General features: G+C 38.1%; 1 protein-coding gene and 1 long non-coding RNA gene across 2 annotated transcripts in view; one reads left to right on the forward strand and one right to left on the reverse strand.

Moving 5' to 3' along the window:
* The window catches only part of LOC309977760, a 946,815-nt gene that overhangs the window by 870,092 nt on the left and 55,461 nt on the right, over positions 1-21,262 (reverse strand). The window lies entirely within an intron of this gene.
* Positions 1,297-4,483, forward strand: ZXDB (zinc finger X-linked duplicated B). Its single transcript, XM_082864053.1, has one exon. The coding sequence runs from the start codon at positions 1,500-1,502 to the stop codon at positions 3,972-3,974; it is 2,475 nt and encodes an 824-aa protein (XP_082720179.1). The 5' UTR covers positions 1,297-1,499; the 3' UTR covers positions 3,975-4,483.

Genomic DNA, 21,262 nt, shown 5'->3' on the forward strand with positions numbered 1-21,262 from the left:
GTGGATGTATTCTGGAAGGCTGGCAATGGTCTATTTCTTGACCTTCGTCCTGGTTACACGGGTGTTTGCTTTTATAAATTATCTAAACCTGGCAGATATATTTTATGCATTCCTCTATACCTCAGATTTGAAAAAAATGTTTCCTCCAAAAAATGTAATAGAAAGAAAAATATGTGATGTAGAAATTTTGATGAGGCTTGAATTGTTATGGATGAAAAACTTGATCTTTTAATCAAGAGATCAGCAAGTGTCCATTATCATTAAAAGAGGGGAAAGAAGGGATTACTTAAACTATAGGTATCCCATAATCTAGTCATCACTCTAAACCTTTCTCTTGCCAGATTAATTCACCCTGTACTTATATCAATTCCCAACTCACTGATGACAGACAAATTGAAGGATCATCATCAACATTAATAAGATCATTAGGCATCATAGGCCAAATACATTACAGTGAGACTAGGCCACCACACTTAAATGCAAGCAGGCACATTGGGGCTATTGGGCATGCAAAAGGCATCTGTGCCTTGTTCTCAGGAGAGTCCACTGCAGTAACTTAGGGTTTAACCTTATCACATTTAACTAGTACTCTTGTCCAGAGACCTCCGTGTGCTGGAGAATCTAGAGTAAGCTGAAGAATGTCCTCATCATGCTGTGAGATTGGACATAAAATTTACCATGGTGCAACCAATGGTGGAAGAGCAGAGTTGGTTTAGGTTGTGTACCTTATAGGGAGAACCCAGGAGTGGGTTGGGTTCTCCAGATTTCAATATAAATTGTTTCATCCTCCAGGCTTTGCATTTCTAGGCTGAACAGTGCTAATCTGCTTCGGCCCCACCTCTTACTCAATCTAGTCTCTGCACCAGCAGGACAAAAAATTTAACTATGCGACAAATTTTCCTGAAGACATTGCTCAAGACAGTTCTGGATATGGAAGCTTTCCAGGAAATTTTTTTAAAAGACAACCTTTTCAGTAGGAATTGGTGGCACTATGGTTGTTTAATCTTGACACATAGCGTATTCTCTCAGGAATTTTCTGTCATCCATTAATCCAGCCATCCATCCAGTAAACAATGTTTAATACAGGATAAGTGCTAACCACCATGTTTAGCACTGGGAGGGGCTGGGGGTGTGTTTATTTTGGTACATAAATCGGTAGTGAGGTACCGATTTATGTTGCATTTAGCAGATAGATAGCTAAGGTATTCATTCCAGCACCATTTCCCCTGTATCTGGGAAAACCTCCTTGATTTCCTACTAATATTAACTGTGGAACTTATTTATGTATACGAGGCTCTGCCCCTGGGCTTTCTATTCTGTTCTAGACACCCAGTACCAGAATATTTAAATCACGGTGGCGTTAAACACGTTTTAATATCTGATAGGGCCAGTTTCTGCGCATTGCACATTTTTTTTTTTTTCCTTTCAGGAACGTGTTCGGGCCCGCGGCAGGGGGCGGGGTCGCGCCTCCTCCGCGATTCTGGTTCCAGCGGAGCCTCATGGACGCGGAGATGGAAATCCCGAGGCTGCTCCCGGCTCGCGGGTCGCGACAGGGCGGCGGCGCTGGCAGCCCCGGGGGCGGCGGCCGGATCCACGGAGGTCCTGACCCGCGGGCCGGCCAGGCCCCCGCGCGCCGCCTCCTGCTGCTCCGGGGCCCCCAAGATGGCGGGCCCGGGCGGCAGCGCGAGGTGGCCCGCGCGGCCTCCCCGGGCCCGGGCCCTAGCCCGTTGGTGCCGACGCCCGATCACGCTGGCGGCGGCGGCGGCGGCGGCGGCGGCGGCGGCAGCGGCGGCGGCGGCGGCGATGGCGATGACTTCTTCCTGGTGCTGCTGGACCCGGTGGGTGGAGACGTAGATTCCACGGGCGCCAGCCAGGCCGCAGGGCCCCTATGGAGGGAGGAGGCTGGGCTGGGCCCACGGTTCCATGGGCACGAAAGCGGCGCGAACCCCGAGGGCCGCCCTGCGCTGGGCCCCAGCTCCCTGTCCGCTATCCGCGCCCCAGTCCCGGCCCTGGCCCCGATTCCCGCCCCAGTCCTGGGCCCCGCCGCGGCCTTCGCGGGCACCGTCACCATTCACAAACAAAACCTGCTGTTGCGCTTCGAGAACGGCTTCCTCACCCTGGCCACGCCCCCGCCGCCAGCCTGGGCGCCTGGGGTCGCCCCTGCCCCGCAGCCCGGGGGTCTGATCGCCCCGCAAGCGGGGATCCCGCACGCCGCGCAGCCTGGGGACTGTCCCGAGCTGCTGCCCGACCTCCTGCTGGCCGAGCGGGCCGAACCCGCGCCCGCCCCAGCGCCCGAGGAGGAGGCGGAGGGCCCGGTTGCTGCTGAGAGTCCCCGCGGGCCGCTAGGCCCGGGCCAGGGCGTGGTGCTGTACCTGTGTCCTGAGGCGCAGTGCGGACAAACCTTTGCCAAGAAGCACCAACTGAAGGTGCACCTGCTGACGCACAGCAGCAGCCAGGGCCAGCGGCCCTTCAAGTGCCCCCTGGGCGGTTGCGGCTGGACCTTCACCACCTCGTACAAGCTCAAGAGGCACCTGCAGTCACACGACAAACTGAGGCCCTTTGGCTGCCCGGCAGAGGGCTGTGGCAAGAGCTTCACCACGGTGTATAACCTCAAAGCACACATGAAGGGCCATGAGCAGGAGAACTCATTCAAATGCGAGGTGTGTGAGGAGACCTTCCCCACGCAGGCCAAACTCAGCGCCCACCAGCGCAGCCACTTCGAGCCTGAGAGACCCTACCAGTGCGCATTTTCGGGCTGCAAGAAGACGTTTATCACAGTGAGTGCCCTGTTTTCCCATAACCGCGCCCACTTCAGGGAACAGGAACTCTTTTCCTGCTCCTTTCCTGGCTGCAGCAAACAGTACGACAAGGCTTGTAGGTTGAAAATTCACCTTCGGAGCCACACTGGTGAGAGACCTTTCCTTTGTGACTTTGAGGGCTGTGGCTGGAACTTCACCAGCATGTCCAAACTCCTTAGGCACAAAAGGAAGCACGACGATGACCGGAGGTTCATGTGTCCTGTAGAAGGCTGTGGGAAATCTTTCACGAGGGCCGAACATCTGAAAGGCCACAGCATAACCCACCTGGGCACAAAGCCTTTTGTGTGCCCCGTGGAAGGCTGCTGTGCCAGGTTCTCTGCTCGCAGTAGTCTCTACATTCACTCCAAGAAACACTTGCAGGATGTGGACACTTGGAAAAGCCGATGCCCAGTCTCCACTTGTAATAAACTCTTCACATCCAAGCACAGCATGAAGACCCACATGGCCAAAAGGCACAACCTGCGCCAGGATCTCTTAGCTCAGCTAGGAGCTGCAAATTCTCTTACGCCCAGCAGTGAACTTACCAGCCAGGGGCAGAATGACCTCAGTGATGCAGAGCTTGTGTCTCTCTTCTCTGATGTGCCTAGTAATAGTTCTGCTGCAGTATTGGACACCGCATTGGTGAACTCTGGGATCTTGACTATTGATGTGGCTTCTGTGAACTCAACTCTGGCAGGGAAACTCCCTGTTAATAATAATAATAATTCCTTAGGGCAGGCGGTGGACCCTCAGACCTTGATGGCCACCAGTGACCTTCCTCAAAGTCTGGATACCTCACTCTTCTTTGGAACGACAGCCGCTGGTTTTCAGCAGAGTCCCTTAGATACAGATGATGTCTCAAGTGTAAGTGCGGGGCCGTTGGGATCTCTGAGCTCTTTGGCTGTGAAAACCTCGAGTCAAGAGCCCCAAGCTTTGACCCCCAGCAGTAAGCTAACAGTAGACACAGATGCTCTGACTCCTTCAAGCACCCTTTGTGAAAACAATGTCTCGGAACTACTGCCGCCAACCAAAACGGAATGGAACGTACATCCTGACTCTGACTTCTTTGGACAGGAGGAAGAAACCCAGTTTGCATTCTCCAATCCTGCAGGAAACCATGGGTCTCAGAAAGAAACAGATCTTATCACAGTGACTGGCAGCTCATTTTTGGTATGAACTAAACTCTATTCATTCCTTGCCACATGGCTTACTTTTATTGATGACACTCAATTTTAAGAGTATTCTGGACTAAATGTTTAAATGCAGTCATTTCTTATAGGTTTGAAAAAGAACAGAGCCCTGGGCTACAAGTTTGGAGGTTTAAATTCTGATCTTGAGTCTGGAACTGACAGGTTGTGTGACCCTGAGCAAGTCACTTATCCTATCTGAGCCTTAATTTCCTTATTTATAAAATGAGGTGGTTTGAATAGATTGTTTCTAAGGTCTTTTCAACTGTATGATTCCTTGATAATATGCTTCTTTCCTTGAAAAAAATTAGGACATTTTTCAGTGATGTTGCATGTGCTTTTCTTCAAACATGCATAAACTACACATAATAGTAGAATGAACATTCATGTATATGACACCCAACTTCAGCTATTGTCAATTCATGTACATTTTTGTTTATATAATCTCCATTCTCACCCCCTCCCAGTATTATTTTGAAATAAATACCAGATATCACATCATTTCAACCATAAATATGCAGTATATGTTTCTATAAAGCATGGGCTCTTTTGGAAAAATATTCAGTTCCATTATCATACTTAAAGTTAACAGTAGTTCTTTGATACTGTCAGGGTTCCAACTTATAATTGTCTCATAAATGCTATTTGTTTTAATATTTTTAACAATTAGAATCCCAGTAAGCCTCTTAACTGTCTTTTTAATCTGTATGTTACCCTGTTGTCTTTTTTCTTGCAATTTTATTCATTGAAGAAAGGAAGTTGTTTCACATGTAGCATTTGCCACAGTCTTAAGTTTTGATAATTACATCCCTGTGGTGTTAAGTTCCCCTACCCTCTGTTTCCTTAATTTGGTAGTTGGATCTAGAGACTTGATCAGAATGGAAATATGATTTTGGGGATAGGAATGTTTCATATGTCGTGTTGTGTTCTTTTAGCAGGTGGCACATAATGTCTGGTTTTCTCTCTTGTGATATTTGCAGCTGCTGGTGATTGGTGCATTAATTCATGATTACCTGTGCTTCTGATATCATGAATTGTTCTTGTAGAGTTACTATTAATGGAGGAAGAAATGCTGTTGAAGGCATGTATAAAAGTTTGTTAGAAATATTATTCAATGCCAAAATAGTTTCTTAAAGGTAGAACTAACAAGAAAAGAAAAAAGTAGCAAAAAATGTTTTGACTCTGCTCCCCATTTATCTTCCACACCTCTTTTAATGATGGGAGGCTTTGCTGTTGTAGAAATTGTCAGCCAGGACTTTGACATGAAACAGACCCATGGTCAAATTCATGTTGGATAAGTGGCCTTGAATAAATTAATTTCACTAAGCCTCAGTTTCTTAGCTGTCAAAGGATCATAGCAATGCACACACATAGCTAACACACCTGAGACTTTTAATCTTTTCCAGTTTTTAATATGTAAAGAAAAATACTATGTGCTTTGACATATTTTGATGAATTTATGTAATCCTTTTACCATCTCAATCCTTCCTACTGTAAAGAAGAAATTGGGATAATTTAATCCTGTTCATGTCCAGACAAGGTTTGTGAGAGTTAGGGTGTAGCAAGATAGGGAATCTCTTTATTCCCTCCACTGAATTATTTCCCCCCAGGAATTTCTGTGGCTAATGCCAGGAGTGGAAATATTGCTCACAGGTATATCTGCATCCCTGTTCATTAGACCAATTTGTCACCATCTTTGCTCTGATTCCAGAGTTAGACTTTGCTGTAACTGCAGAGTCTGCTGTTGCAAGAAACTGATAATGGAGTAGAGAAGGTTTCCTACTCTCTGTGGTCTGGAGAGCTCATTGTTTGCATTTTCCCAGAGTTGGAAGGAAAGACTGAAGCTGAATATTGTGTGAAATGTCTGTCTTATATGAGTGTAGCATTTTGAGTTTTGTGGAACATCTTCACAACTGTTGTTCAGAGCAACCCTATGTGGTAGTTTTGGCAAAGTTTGTTCTGTGGCTCATGGCATTTTAGCAAATGCACATTCTAAATGGACTTTGGCTAGTGACTGACAGTTCTATATATATCAATAACTTAAAACAAAGAAGATAAATTATTTTCACCTCTCACTTCCCACCCATCCAACTTTCATGATTTATCCCTGTGTCATAACTAGCTGCTGTTTTCCACTTTAATTGGTTTCTGTTACTTTCTGTTTACTTTCTCCCCAGTCCACTCCCATGTATGTGCATTCCAGCCCTTACCATGCCTTACTTTTTATTTTTTAATGGATAGATCTCTTCCTGCTACTATTCCTCAGATCTCCTCATCGCCCATTTTCTTCCAATGATAACATTTGCTGAGTGTACACTGCAGTTGTGTGTATAGTAAGAAGTTATTTTCTGAGCTTAGATAATACTGTGTGTATATATGACTCAGATGGCAAAAGACATTATTTTCTATATTGTTCAGATGAGAAGTAGATTTCTGTTTTATTATTTCCATTTTTTAAGAGTTTTTGCCAAGGAGTTCAGCTAAAACTCGTGTTTGCTGTAGTGTACTAGCCCAGTAGTGTTTGCATGTGAATGCCTATGGATGACAGTTATTGTAGCTCTTTGGCAGTGCACTAAAAACTTGTCACTTTGAAATGTTTATGTACTGTGTGTATGGGGGTATACACCCACATACACACACATATATTTTTAAAGTGGTTTTATTCATTTAGTGATAAACAAAAACTAGGCATACTTTTGTAAATCAGAGAAATGCTCAGAATTTCATTGTGTCTACACATTCAATTGTTTTCTGTCTTTGCTTTGGAAATATTTGTATTCATAAAGCACATTTCAAAAATATTGTCACTCATTAAGGCCTCTTAGATTGAGCACTGTTTTTCATGTCTGGCAGTTAACGTGCGTCGAGGATTGAAATGAACACACAAGTAGCGAACATCAAATAAATTACTTAAACATGAAGAGAATTTATACTGTGACTTCTTTCTTGAATTCTTTAAACCAGCTTCCGTCCAATAAAAAATCATTAACTATATTTTTTTCTACTCATTGCTTGAATTTTCAAAGGACAAATGTTACTTATCTCATGGATTCACAGGATTTCATTGAACAAATTTGTTAAAATTATTCCTCTTTCAACTCCATTTTCCAGAAAAATGGTGAAACTTTTTATACTTTCAAGGTACGAAGTTAAACTTCTGTTGATGGTGGTTTAAAATTGCCATCACTCCTTTTGAATAATTGTACATGTTTTAATTTAATCCTATTTCCTTTCTGCTTCTCCTCAGTCATTGGTTTATTTAAAAATCTTGCCAATTGGAAGCATAATAACACGAAGGCTTAAAAAGAAGTTTCTTTCCGGATACTCTGTTGACCATGTTGATCATAAGTTCAAAATATATTGGCCTTGGCATTTTTACCAAGTAGTATAATTAATATAAATCAATACTGAGTAGCAGGAGTTAATTATGGGTAGATTATTAAGTATATTTTTCTCTTTATGTTCTTATCCAGGAGACATATGAGAAGGCAGGCAGGAGCAGGCAGGAATAGAATCGTCAAAGTCCAATATCCCTGGAGATCTGTGTGAAATTGGCTTTTGGCTCCTTAGCCAGAGTCACTTCTGTCACTAGAGAAAATTGTGAGGCAAGTGGTGGCATAAAAACCTAGTCATGAGAACTCCTATTATAGTCTCTCCATTTTATAATTCCCCTGTCCACTAAAAGAGATAACCCTAGAAGGAGTGGAAGAAAAAAAAGTGAAAAATTAAAGAAGGAGCATGAATAACTCTCCAGGAATTATGCTGTATTTAATGGTAAATTTGATAGAAATCCTACATTGTCAACTAAAATAATTTTTCATTCTTATTAATTGCTGACATTTAAAAATATATAAAACCCTTAATTGTCAATTTTTCTAAAGAAAACATCCTAACAGTATTTTAAAAGGAAGCATACAGTGATCTAATAGCACCAACAATCTCTGAGTCCCTTAATACCATCCTTTATACTTATTTACCAAGGTACCAATCAGCCGTTATGTACTGAGCATGTAATCTGTGAAGCAGTCTCAGGTATTACACCTAGGTATACTTCATTAATCCATTAACCAGTGTTTTACCTCTTATGTACCACTTATGTGACAGGTATTGTCCTTATGTTCAAAGACATCATCTAGATGGGAAACTATTAAAACCAATGTATTGCAGAATTCTAAGAGGTACTTTATAGATTTTACTAGAGTAAAAGTTATTTTCTGTGAGTGGACATAATTTTGATAAGGGTAAATCAATTTACAGAATATCATCAAATATTTATTTTATTTCATTATAATATTTCATTTAATGTATGAACATTAGAACAAAATTATTCTAAACTATAATTTTGACAGGTATCTTAGATTTGATAAAGTATAGCAAAAAATACGAAAATCAAGTATGAAGTAGGCTTTATTTTGATTCATTTCTAGATTACAGTCTTTGATTTGAGATGTGTAGAAGTGATTCTAGAGATTTTATACTTTGTCATTTTATCAATGAGAAAAAATATTAAAGCCTACGCTTTTTGTATGTGAAATTTATTTTCCTATTATACGACATAATCGCAAAATTTACTTTCTCCTATAGATACACTAGCTGGAACGAAGGATATGGTAATTAATTTCATGCAACATATGAGGCTGAGAGTTAGACTTTAACATGAAGGAACCTAAAAGTTCACCAATGCTCTGGATTGGGGGTGGAAGTGTCCAAGTAAACAAGCAAGCATGCAGTTTGATTTCTAGGTAAGAGACAGCAGCTTAACACTTTCTGTTACAGAATAGCAAAATAAAACTTTCTTATGATAATCAATTTTGTGTCTAAGACGTAGAAAAACCAGGAAAGTTAACAAAAAAAACAAGGTTTCAGATATTCTGCTTATAGCATAATTGTAAAAGAATGCCATTTATTTTAAACAGAATTAACCTCCCTCTTCTGTTAACAATGTAGAGTGGGAAGTTACCTTCAGGGTGAGATTTGGTTCACATGACAGAAGGAAACTGGCCACCTGTCTGCTTGGAAATTGGCCAGAACAGAGAACCCTGGAACCCTGGAAAGTCCAGTGAATGTAGCAGCAGCAGTTCATCCCAGGCTGGTTCCAACTTTAGTGATGCCACACCGAGTCCTTTACTGTCAAAAGTACCTGCATCAGTTAGGTGACACGTACTACAGTCAAACCTTAACACTTGCTACTTCTAACAAGATTTAGCATTTTCCCCTTAAATTCACATATTTTGTGGCTTCCTGGCACTAGTTATTAATTATTTAGTTATAACTTTAACAATGATTCAATCAGAATCATAATTGTTAAAATTATGTTAAATTTTAACAAGCCTCATAATTGTTAAAAAGCAAGTGTCAATATTTAGTATTTTATCTCCATTTAAAAATTGTTTTGACTAAATTAGTTTTTTCACACAGGGCATGTTTTCCAACATTATTTGAGTATGTCTCAACCATCTTTGTATGTTGGCAGCAATAAAACTTAGAGATCTGTTAGGATAAATATTTAGAATTATGGCTGCTTTGAAAGTGGAAAAAGTTAGGCTGGCTTCCTCGCTTTCATAGATCAGTGATAGAGCTCTTGGAAAAGTTGAGGAGTAAGACAGTAAGTAATCTTGTAGCTAAGATCAACATCATAGGGAAAAAAAGCTATTTGAGTCTATCATTTAAAATTATCCATTTATATTTATCAAGTTTTCTGCTGAATATAATCTTACATGTTTTATGAACATATAGAAGCCTATTTTTTAAAACTCCATCTAAAACATTGTCATTAATTTAGACTTAAAAAAATTGACTAACTAGTATTTTTTTTTTTTTTTTTTTTTTTGCGTTACGCGGGCCTCTCACTGTTGTGGCCTCTCCCGTTGCGGAGCACAGGCTCCGGACGCGCAGGCCCAGCGGCCATGGCTCACGGGCGCAGCCGCTCCGCGGCATGTGGGATCTTCCCGGACCGGGGCACGAGCCCGTGTGCCCTGCATCGGCAGGCGGACTCTCAACCACTGCGCCACCAGGGAAGCCCCGTATTTTATTTTTATGAAGGGCATTTTATAGAACTTAAAACATAGGAATCCAAATACAAAATATACACAGTCCTTAAATATAATAATACTTCATAATATTTATTTGGAAGACATTTCTGACTATGATTCATAATATATTCTGTTGCAACCACAACAAAAATATTTCATAAAGGTGAAATATAACATGGGTTTGCAGCTAACATTGAACTAACTTTCCATACCATAATAATGGTAGTAATAAAGAGCATTGAAATTTACTTGCAAAGGTTGAAAAATATGATACACTATGGTTAGAAAAAAAACGAAAGAACATTTTTACAATTGAGTCACGTGTTTTTTACTTTCTTAAAAGTCTTTGATCAACAATGCCTGGATAGATATTTCAGCCACACTTTTTTTTTTAACATCTTTATTGGGGTATAATTAATTCTGCTTTATAACAAAGTGAATCAGTTATACATATACATATGTTCCCATATCTCTTCCCTCTTGTGTCTCCCTCCCTCCCACCCTCCCTATCCCACCCCTCCAGGTGGTCACAAAACACCGAGCTGATCTCCCTCAGCCACACTTTTTGTACAATACTATTTTCTGTATTTTCCAGTTACAGATAACAATATAAAGCCATAAAATAGACAGTAGTACAGAATTTAATGATTGTCTCTTTAATACTAGTTACATAAAGAATCATCCAGAATACAAAGCAACCAATGAAGAGAGCAGTTTCCTTAATTTAGACCCTCATATGAAATGCCAAAATATAGTCAAATTAGATGTTTATTATTTTACTTGACATTCTTAGTAGATGGTGCTTTCCACAAGAAATACTATGTAAAGGAGTTCTTTTCCCCTTACAATGACTATTTGAACCAGATCCTTTTACTTATTTGGAGTTTGTTGATTATTCTTTTCAGTATACTGCCTATATGTAAACATTTTTGAAACTATGTTTTTATTATTTCTTGTTCTATTTTATTTCAAGCAACCACATAGCATTTCATATATTTTTTCATTTATAGGATGTATATTTAAATATGTTTATTGAAGTATAACATGTGCAGAAAAGCACCCAAATATGAATGTATAGCTTGATGAATTTTCACAAACATGAAAAAAAGAACTATGTAAACACCACCATGCTCAAGAAACAGAATCCTACCAGCTCCTCAGCTACGCCTCTTAGATCCTCTCCCTTTCAAAGTTCCCACTTTTCCCCAATGATAACCACTATATTATACATATAGTTGTTCTGATATTATAGATTACTAATATTCTTCTAATATTCTAATATTATAGATTCTTCTAATATTATAGATTATTTGCCTATTTTATAAATTTATATAAATTGAACTATATAGTAAATATTATTCTGTGCCTGAATTCATTTGCTCAACATTATGTTTGTGAGATTCATTCGTGTTATTCAGTGTAGCAGTTCATTTTATTTTCTATATAGAATCACATGCTATGCATCCAAAAGTTGATGGGCATTTGGATTGTTTCTAGATTTTGGCTACTTCAAATAATGCTATTCTTGTGTATATATTTCAGTGCACTTGCATATAGATTTCTGTTAGTTAAATACATAGGAGTAGAATGGTAAGATCATATGATAGCATGTGTTTAAAATTCATTAGTTTCCCAAAATAGTTTATAAACATAGTGTGTAAGAGTTCCAGTTGCTTCATTCCTTGACAACCACTGGTATTTTCAACTTAAAAAAAACATTAGCCATTCTGATTGGTTGTCTAGTAGTACTTCATTTTGTTCTTAAATTTGCATCTCTCTGATGACTAATGAGCTTGAAATATTTTATTGGATATTTGGACATCTTCTTTTGAAAGTACCTGTTCCAGTCTTGTGCTTATTTAAGTGAGTGTTTTGTCTTTTTTTCTTACTGATTTTTAGGAGTTCTTTATATGTTCAAGACAAAAGCACTTATTGGTTGAATATATGGCAAAGATATTATCCTTCTCTTTTCCGTCTTGTAAATAATGTCTTTAGATGAAGAGAAGTTTTAATTTTAATGTAGTCCAGTTTTACAGTGTTTTGCTTTGTGCTTTTTGTCCTTAATAACACTGTTGCATACCGCAAGATTATGAAGATATTCTATGTTACTACTTTCTAGAAACTTTTTTTTCTTATCACATTTATATCCATAATCTACCTGGAATTAATTTTTGCAAATGGCCTAAGGTAAGCTGTAACAATATTCAGTTTTTCTCCATTTGGATATCCAGTTTACTCTGACTCATTTATTAAAAACACTACCCTGTCATCATTGTTCTGCAGTGCCCATTTTGTCGCATATATTGTGTCTATAAATGTTTGAGTCTGTTTCTGTGCTATTTTGTTCCATCTGTGTTTGTCCTTGCACCAGTACTACATAGTCTTACATAGTTTAGTTTTATAATAAGCTTTAATATTCGGTAGTGTAAATTTCCCCCTTTGTTCTTCTTTAAGATTATCTTCACCATTGTGGGCCTTTGCCTTTTCATATGCACTTAGAATCAGCTTGTCAATTTTCACAACAAAAGTGCTTGGATTTTATTTGGGATTCAATATCAAGTCTTCTAATCCTTAAACATGGCATATTCCCTCCATTTAGGTTTTTAAAGTTTCCATATATATACACATATATATTTCTGTGTAGAGATGTGTATGAATCTGAATGACTCTAAAGCCCCTTTTTCTCCTATTACAGTATATTATTTGGTTTTGACACATGTCAATATTAACTCTTTTTTTCACAATTTCTTTTACCTTTTTTTACATTCTTTGATTCAAATCCATATCTTCAAGACCATTTGTGAAATTGTGTTTATTTGGTGTTTTGATTAGAATTTTTCCAAAGTTTTGGTTAAATGCTGAATAACAATGAACACTTTGCCTATTTTTCTGAATATATCTGTTAATGTATTTAAATATCCAATTCATATTTTGTGGAAATAATTTTGATAAACTATTGATACTTTTTACACATCTTTCTAGTCCTTTTTTCCTTTTTTTATGGCATATAGTGTTTGACAAAGTAAGTCTTCCCTAAATCTGTAGATGATATTAATAAGATGTATGTAAGTTCCTTTTCACTTGAAATTTTCATATGCTACATTACATTTAAGGAAAATGTGGTCTTGAAGATGTGAGCAAAGATTCTGGCAAAATCATTCTCTTTGTGTAACAATACAACGATTCCTTAAACTGGAAGACCTGATTTTTTTTTTTTTTTTTTTTTTTTGCGGTACGCGGGCCTCTCACTGTCATGGCCTCTCCCGTTGCGGAGCACAGGCTCCGGACACGCAGGCTCCGAGGCCATGGCTCACGGGCCCAGCCACTCCGCGGCATGTGGGATTTTCCCGGACCGGGGCACGAACCCGTGTCCCCTGCACTGGCAGGCAGACTCTCAACCACTGCGCCACCAGGGAAGCCCAAGACCTGATTTTTATTGTGATGTTTTTTAATTTTCGGAAATAGCAGTGCTTCTTGTTTAAATGTAATGAGAAAGAATTGTTTACAAGTGTGTTCTAAGTGGTATATTGAAATAAAATTATTACATAAAATATTATTAACTAAAGCATGTTCAGAAAAATTCCATTTTCATCCTACTCTGTATAACCTTGGAATGTATGGCCAAGACACCTGGCTGTTCTATAATCTACATTCTAATCTTAGGGAATATCTCAGGATGTTTGCTATATAAATAAACCAAAGAAACATAACTGTTTTCCTGTTTTAAGTATTCAGATTAATAGTTACCTCTTTCCTTTGTTAGAAGATTGTAGCATTCTGGGCTTTCCCAGGCTCCTGGTTAAAGATGAATAAAGTAGACATATTTAGCATCTTAGATTTTAGCCAAGATAAATGACTGCTGAATTAATCAAATTTCATTTAAATGAAAGCTCAGTGTTTACTAAACTTCTACCCATTTAATTATTATCAACTAATGTCCAATAGATTCTTTTGCATATATTATTTTTACCAGTTAAAATATGTAATTCTTTAATATTTTCTACTTTTCAACATTATCATTTTAACATACATTAATTCTTTAGAATAGGCCACATTTCTACCATCTGTTACAATGCAGATTTTAGCGAGTACCTGAAGTCAATAGTTTGTACTTTTTGTCCTGGAATGTTCAGAAACAAATATGATCGTGTGTACAAACATAAAGAGTGAAAGAATAAAAATTTGGAGCCAAAATACATTTAACTTTATTTGTTAGATTAGCTGAAAAGATTTTAGGCTCCATCAAATGAGCTTGAATAAATACCAGTACTGACATAATGGAATGATTCTATGATATATATATTGAGAATATCTGTATACAAGTTTACCCAACTTTTCTGTAATTCTGAATATTTTTACCAACTTAACTTTTTGAAATAATGAGTTCTTTGAATTAATACATTTTTGTTTTGCCTTGCCAGTGTCATTTATCTAAGCCCAGATGTTCCACAGATACCTCAAATTAGCATGTGCAAAATGAACGTGTCCTACTCAAATATTTTTATTTTATTTAATGTATATTAATTATGTCTCCCCGTTGACCAAGCCAAAAATCTGTACATTACCATTGCCTGACTTCCTCTCCATCTACCCACACAGTCAGTCATCACCATGTTCTGTTACTTAACATCATAACCATTTCTAGAAAGTGTCCATAATTCTTCATGCTTAATGCCATATTCTTGAGTCAATGTACTATTTTCCTTAGGCTGGATTCCTACTATACATTCTTAACCTGTGTCACTGACTCCAAATTCTCCTTGCAATTCATTTATTTTCACAAAGCAGTTAGAATTACCTTACTGAAGCATAAATCTGCTTTGGTCACTGATTAGCCCTGATTAGCCAGCCTCCTTCAGTTTCTTCCTGTTAGTCTTGGAATAAAGTTCAAATTTCTTATGTCTCCAGTTTCTACTTCTTTTTTTTTTTTTTTTTTTTGCAGTACGCGGACCTCTCACTGTTGTGGCCTCTCCCGTTGCAGAGCACAGGCTCCGGACGCGCAGGCTCAGTGGCCATGGCTCACGGGCCCAGCCGCTCCGTGGCATGTGGGATCTTCCCAGACCGGGGCACAAACCCGTGTTCCCTGCATCGGCAGGCAGACTCTCAATCACTATGCCACCAGGGAAGCCCTCCAGTTTCTACTTCTTGCCCTTCGAATATAATCCTGCCACACTGAACGAACTTCTTTCATTTCTTGGAATTGGAATGAACTTCTTTCATTTCTGGAGATATATATGTGTGTGTGTGTGTGTGTGTGTGTGTGTGTGTGTGTGTGTATGTATCTATGTAATATGTAATATATATGTAATTATATATATATATATCACTGAACCATAATACTATAGCTTTCATCACACTATATCATATAATTGTCTTCCTAAAGCATAAGCTCCCTGAGAGGAAGGATTGTGCTAATCTTCTTCACAACTATAATCCTAGTGCCTCAGAAAGCTGTGCATTGAGTGAATATTACCTATAGGTTACATATTAGCACCCTACCTACTGTCTTGGCAACTAGACTAATTTTTCTAAAAGACAAGACACTATTTAATTCTCCTAAATTAAAACTACCTTTATGTAAAACAGTGGAGTTTCCTCCATAAAAATTATGTGCAATATTTTATTAAAATATTAACTAGAAATGTGAAGATTTTCACAAAAGAAAGCTAACTCTTTGAAGGTTAGACTTTGAAGTCTCTCATATAATCCTGTAAAATAAAATGTAGAAATGTATCACATTTTAGTGGGCCTTTGTCATCTATGCTACGTAATTATTTTTTTTAAAATTAGCACTTTTATGAGAGGATTAAGTGAGAAATATATGTAGGAAATTCTGTGTGCATTCTGTGTGTGTGTGTGTGTGTGTGTGTGTGTGTGTGATGATTCAGGCCATATTTAGAACAAAACAGTATAATTTGGAGGATATTCCATAGGAAATATTGAGGAAAAGACAAGAAATACCAATATTTGAAATATTCCAGTTTCATTTATTTCAAAGGTTAATGTATGTACGTATCTAGGATTTTTGTTTAATAATTGTTTATTCCCCATCCCTCATAAACCAGAAGTTAATAAATCCACTACCTTTAAAGAAAGTATTAGACTTCTGGTTTTAACTCTAACATGTAAAGAGATTTGAAGTCATCACTACCATCCTTATGACAAAAAAATTTGAACAACCTGAATATCAGCTACTTTTCTTGGACCCGTCAGAGAATTGAGTTCACAGGGAAAATTACCTCCCTGAAATGTGGAGAGGCAGGTGAATACAGAAAATCACATAACTGTTTACCTGCAACAGAATACCTGTTCATCTGTTAGAGCAAAAAACTGGTAGGAAGGCTTAATTATTTATAATAACAAATGCTGGAGGCTGAGTATGGACTAGCTTGAGAGTGAGAAACCCCTGGGGACTGCAGTATTAGTGGGGCTCCCACATTTTTGTGGGTTTTACCTTCAGGAAGCCCACCAGGTTCTCACAGTAAAGAATCATGAAAATTACCCTTATGGAAATGCTAGAGAAAGGGGAATAAGAACAATTTTGAAATATGCACACCTTACCAATGGTATAAAAACAGAATTACAGCTTAAAGAGCTTGAAGATGCAAATTCTATCTAAGGAGAAATTATTGTAGATGACCAAGGTCAGCAGGAGAGACAAAATGATACTAGAGGAATTTGAAAAATCTGGCACATAAAGTAGCAGCACACATTAAACACAGTCTAACTCTTGGCCAAATTAACATAAAACCTCACAATAAAGACTTTTTCCTCAGTTACTCAATAAATCATGTCTAGCATTCAACAAAAAATTACAAGGCATGCAAAAAGGCAAGAAAAAGCAGTCTGAAGATAAAAATCAAGCATCACAAGCAGACTTATTTTAAAAAGAAGTATAATTGATATGCTAAGAGAAGTGATAAAATGGAATCATAAAATGTTCAATTAAAACTAGGAAAGGAAGAAAAGTAGGGAGATAAATTAAAAAACAAAGAGCAATTGCAAAGAGTAGAAAACAGAAACATGGAAGATATTAATCAAACCATAACAATAATTCTTCTAAATGCAAAAAAGACTTAGTTTGTCTTAGTGGATTTATATTTAAAATATAAAACAACACACCCAACAATAGTTGTTGACAGGAAACACACTTTAAATACAAAGATTCAGATGGGTTTAAAGTAAAGCAATGGAGAAAGATACTTCATACTAACACTATTTTAAAAATCTAGTAGCTGTATTAGACAAAGCAACCTTCACAACAAGGAAACATCAGGATAATGAGGGGCACTACATAATGATAAAGGAATCAATTATATGACAAGACAAAACAATCATAAATATGTATGCACCTAACAACAAATGATCAAAATACATGAAGCAAAAATGGATAAAACTGAAAGGATAAATGGATAAATCCACTATTACAGGCCGGAATTCAACACCCTTCTAACAGTAATTAATCAGTCAAACAGACAGAAAATCAAAAAGGATAAAGTTGGCCTGGCCAGCACTACCAAATCCACTTGGTCTAATTGACATTTACAGACTATTCCATCCATCAATAGCATAATACACATTTTTCTCAAGCTCACATGGAATATTCACCAAGACAGATGGCATTATAAGCCATGAAACACAATTTAGTAAATAGAAAAGAAGAAAAATCATACAACCTATGTTCTCAGACCATGATGGAATGAAACTAGAGATCCTTAGAAAAAGGATAGCTAGAAAATCCCAAAATATTTGGAGATTAAGCAACACATGAGTAAAAGAAAAATTCTCAAGATAAATTATAATTTCCTAAAAATGGACACAAAGATGCAACATCAAAATCTGTGGCATGCAATTAAAGCAATGCATTGAGAAAAATTTATATAGCATTAGGTACATATATTAGAAAAGAACGATCTAAAATCAATAATATAAGTGTCTACTAACTTTCTTTAGTAAGCTAGAGAAAGAAGAGCAATTTAAGTCTAATACAAGTAGAAGAAAAGAAAGGATTCTAATTGGGTCAGGAACCAATAAAATTGAAAACTGGAAAGCAATATGCTAAAATCAATAAAACAAAAAGCTGATTCTTTGAGAAGATCAATAAAATTGATAAACAACTAGCCAGGCTAACTAAGAAAAATAGAAAAGGCATAAATTACCATTATCCGAAATGAAAGAGGGGTCATCACTACTGTTACCACAGAAATTAAAAGGATAAGAAGGAATACTATCAACAATTCTATGCCTACAAATTTTAAAACTCAGATAAAATGGACAAATCTTTGAAAGATGGATAAGTATCAAAACTCACAATAGAAAAATAGATAATCTGAATAGGCTTATGTTTATTAAAGAAACTGGATCAGTAACCTTAAAAAATCACCAGTGACAGATGGTTTCACTAGAGAATTCAACCAAAAGTATAAAGGAGAAATGAGAGGGCCTAAAGCAAGCAACACTCCAAGAGCAATGAGTACACCTAATGCCCAAATCTTGGTTTCTAATACCATTCTCCAATAAAGGGAGATAGGAAACATTGAAGAAATATCTGATTCTAAGATTGAAACAGGAAATATATAAGCCAAACCTGGAGAATCTTATAATTCCAGAAAATAAGGGAGTGATCATCAAAAAAACAAATCCCACATTGATTGATGTATGTCAGAGGGACAAAGGAGCCAACTGAAAGAGCTCCTAATGACTAAACCTGGAACAATTTGAGCAACAAAAAAAATAAAGTAATAATTAATTTTAACCTAGAGTATAAAACAAATACCCATGAGTTCATTCTCATACACATAAACAAATAATTGATGAATGATTAAATAAATGAATGAATGAATGTGGAGGAAAGACATATCTGTCACACGGCAAAATTCCAAATAATTCAAGCAGATACTCTACTCTCAAGGTGGGGGAACACAACTCCTCACTTCTTTAGCATGGGCTGTGCAGAGTGACTTCCTTCCAAAGAGTATAAAAAGGGGAAGAAAAAAGTGACTTAATAATGAAGAAGCCTAGCAAACCCTTCTTCATCTAGCTGATCAAGATTAATACCAACAGTCCTAAATCATGTTAATAGTATTCACCCATGATCCGATGTGTTGAAAGTGGAATTACCTCTGTGATATTCCTCCCTCAAACCCATAATATAATCATGAGAAAAAACATCAAATCCTAATTGATGATCATTCTACACAATACCTAATCAATACTCCTCAAAACTGTCAAGGTAATCAAAAACAAGAAAAGTTTGGGCAATTGTCAGGTCAAGAACAGCCTAAGGAGACATAACTGCTAAATGTAATGTATCTAGGGAAGTATCCTTAAATAGGATCAGCACATTAGGTAAAAAATAAGGGAATCTGAATAAACTATGAACTTAATTAATAATAATATGTCAATATTGGTTCATTAATTGTAACAAATGCACCATAATAATATATTAATAAAAAGGTACTGGGAAAATAGGTGAGGAATATATGGAAAATCTTTTACTAACTTCTCAATTATTCTGTAAATCTAAAATTGCTCTGAAGAAACAATATCTATTTAACAAAGTAAACATCTTAGCTTATTTGATGCTCCTGAACGCAAATTCTTTTGAACAGTAGCTCTGTTTCTCTAAGGCAGTGTTTTCCCAAACTTTGCTGATTATCTAAATTACCCAGGGCCACTTACTAAAAATAGTTATTCCAAGGTCTCACACTTGGAGTTTCTGGAGGTCTAAGAGCCTGAGAATTGGTATTTTAAACAGGCACCCCCTCATGATTCTCATGAGAGGTACAGTTGAGAATTACTGCTCTCTCTAGAAGATTGTTTACACTGAGGGCAAGAGATATTAATAGCTTGGTCCAATATCACACAGCTTTGGCCACTGGGGAAACTCAGAGCACCTTAATCTTATACTGATACCTTCTGTTCAAATTCAGAACTACAGGCAGTACTTCAGAAGAAAGGTAACATAATGGAGCAACTAGATAGAAACAGTTATAATAAATGTTAAGACACTTCTCTCAATTCAACACTAAAATTAATTTTTGGAGAAGATTTTCTATAATAAAAGCAAATTTAATCATATATTATACAATCACACCACATATCTGGGAAGATGAATCTGAAAGGCCAATATTGAGATATATTGTAGTAAAATTATTTGATTTTAAAAGATAAGAAATAAAAAAGGGAGAGAAGACAAGATGGAGAAATAGGAAGACCCTGAAATCACCTCCTCCCACGGACACACCAACATTACAGCCACTTAAACAGAGCAACTATCTATGAGAATGACCTAGTAGAAAACATTTTCCTCAACTAAAGACAGGGAACCACAATGAAACTGGTGGGAAGAGCAGAGATGGGGTATAGTCAGGACCCACACTCCTGGGTGACCTACAAATGGGAGGAATATCACAATCATAGTCGTCCTTCCCAAAGAGCAAGGAGTCCAAGTTCCACATCGTGCTCCTTAGCCTAGGGGTCTTGCACCAGGAAGACAACCCCCAGAATGTCTGGCTTTGAAACTCAAGAGGGCTTATATTTGAGATAGCTGGAGGTCTATAGAAGACAGACACTAAACTCTTAAAGAGAGCATGCAAAATCTCACATGCTCTGAGTGCCAATGCTGAGGCAGTAATTTGGAAAGACCCTAGGTCAGACTACTTGCTGATCTTGGAGAACCTCCCAGAGAGGCAGAAGGTAACTGAGACTATGCCTGGTGGCAAAGACATTGGCAGCAGCCATTTTGGGAAGCTCATTCAACTACAATAACACTGGTGCTGGAAAGCACCATTTTGGGATCTTCCCTCTCACCTACTAGTGTAGGAACACAGCCTTGCCTACCAGTGACTGCTACTATCCTTGGGCCACCCTGAACCATGCAGACAGCCATGCAGGGACCTGAGCCACTGGGCTGCACAAACAACTATGTTAGGATCTGGCCCTGCCTTTCTAGCACTAGCTCTGAGTCACCTAGGACCACACAGAAAGCCAGGCAGGAAATTGGCCCTCTCCACCAGCAGGCCAGCACCAGACTCATGCCCCCCTTGGCCGTGTGTGGACCTGGCTGGCCACCAGCAGGGTGGCAACAAAGTTGTTCCCCACCATGCAGCCAATGATGCCAAAAGCCTACCCAACTTCCAGTGGGCCCACAGCAACTGCAGGAGGCATGACATTGCAGTCAACCAGGCCAGGGGATAGAACCACCTACCAATGCACCCACAGTAGCAGGCCTCACCACAACAAA

This window comes from Leucopleurus acutus (assembly GCF_964270905.1).
Source record: "Leucopleurus acutus genome assembly, chromosome: X".
Classification (NCBI taxonomy): domain Eukaryota; kingdom Metazoa; phylum Chordata; class Mammalia; order Artiodactyla; family Delphinidae; genus Leucopleurus; species Leucopleurus acutus.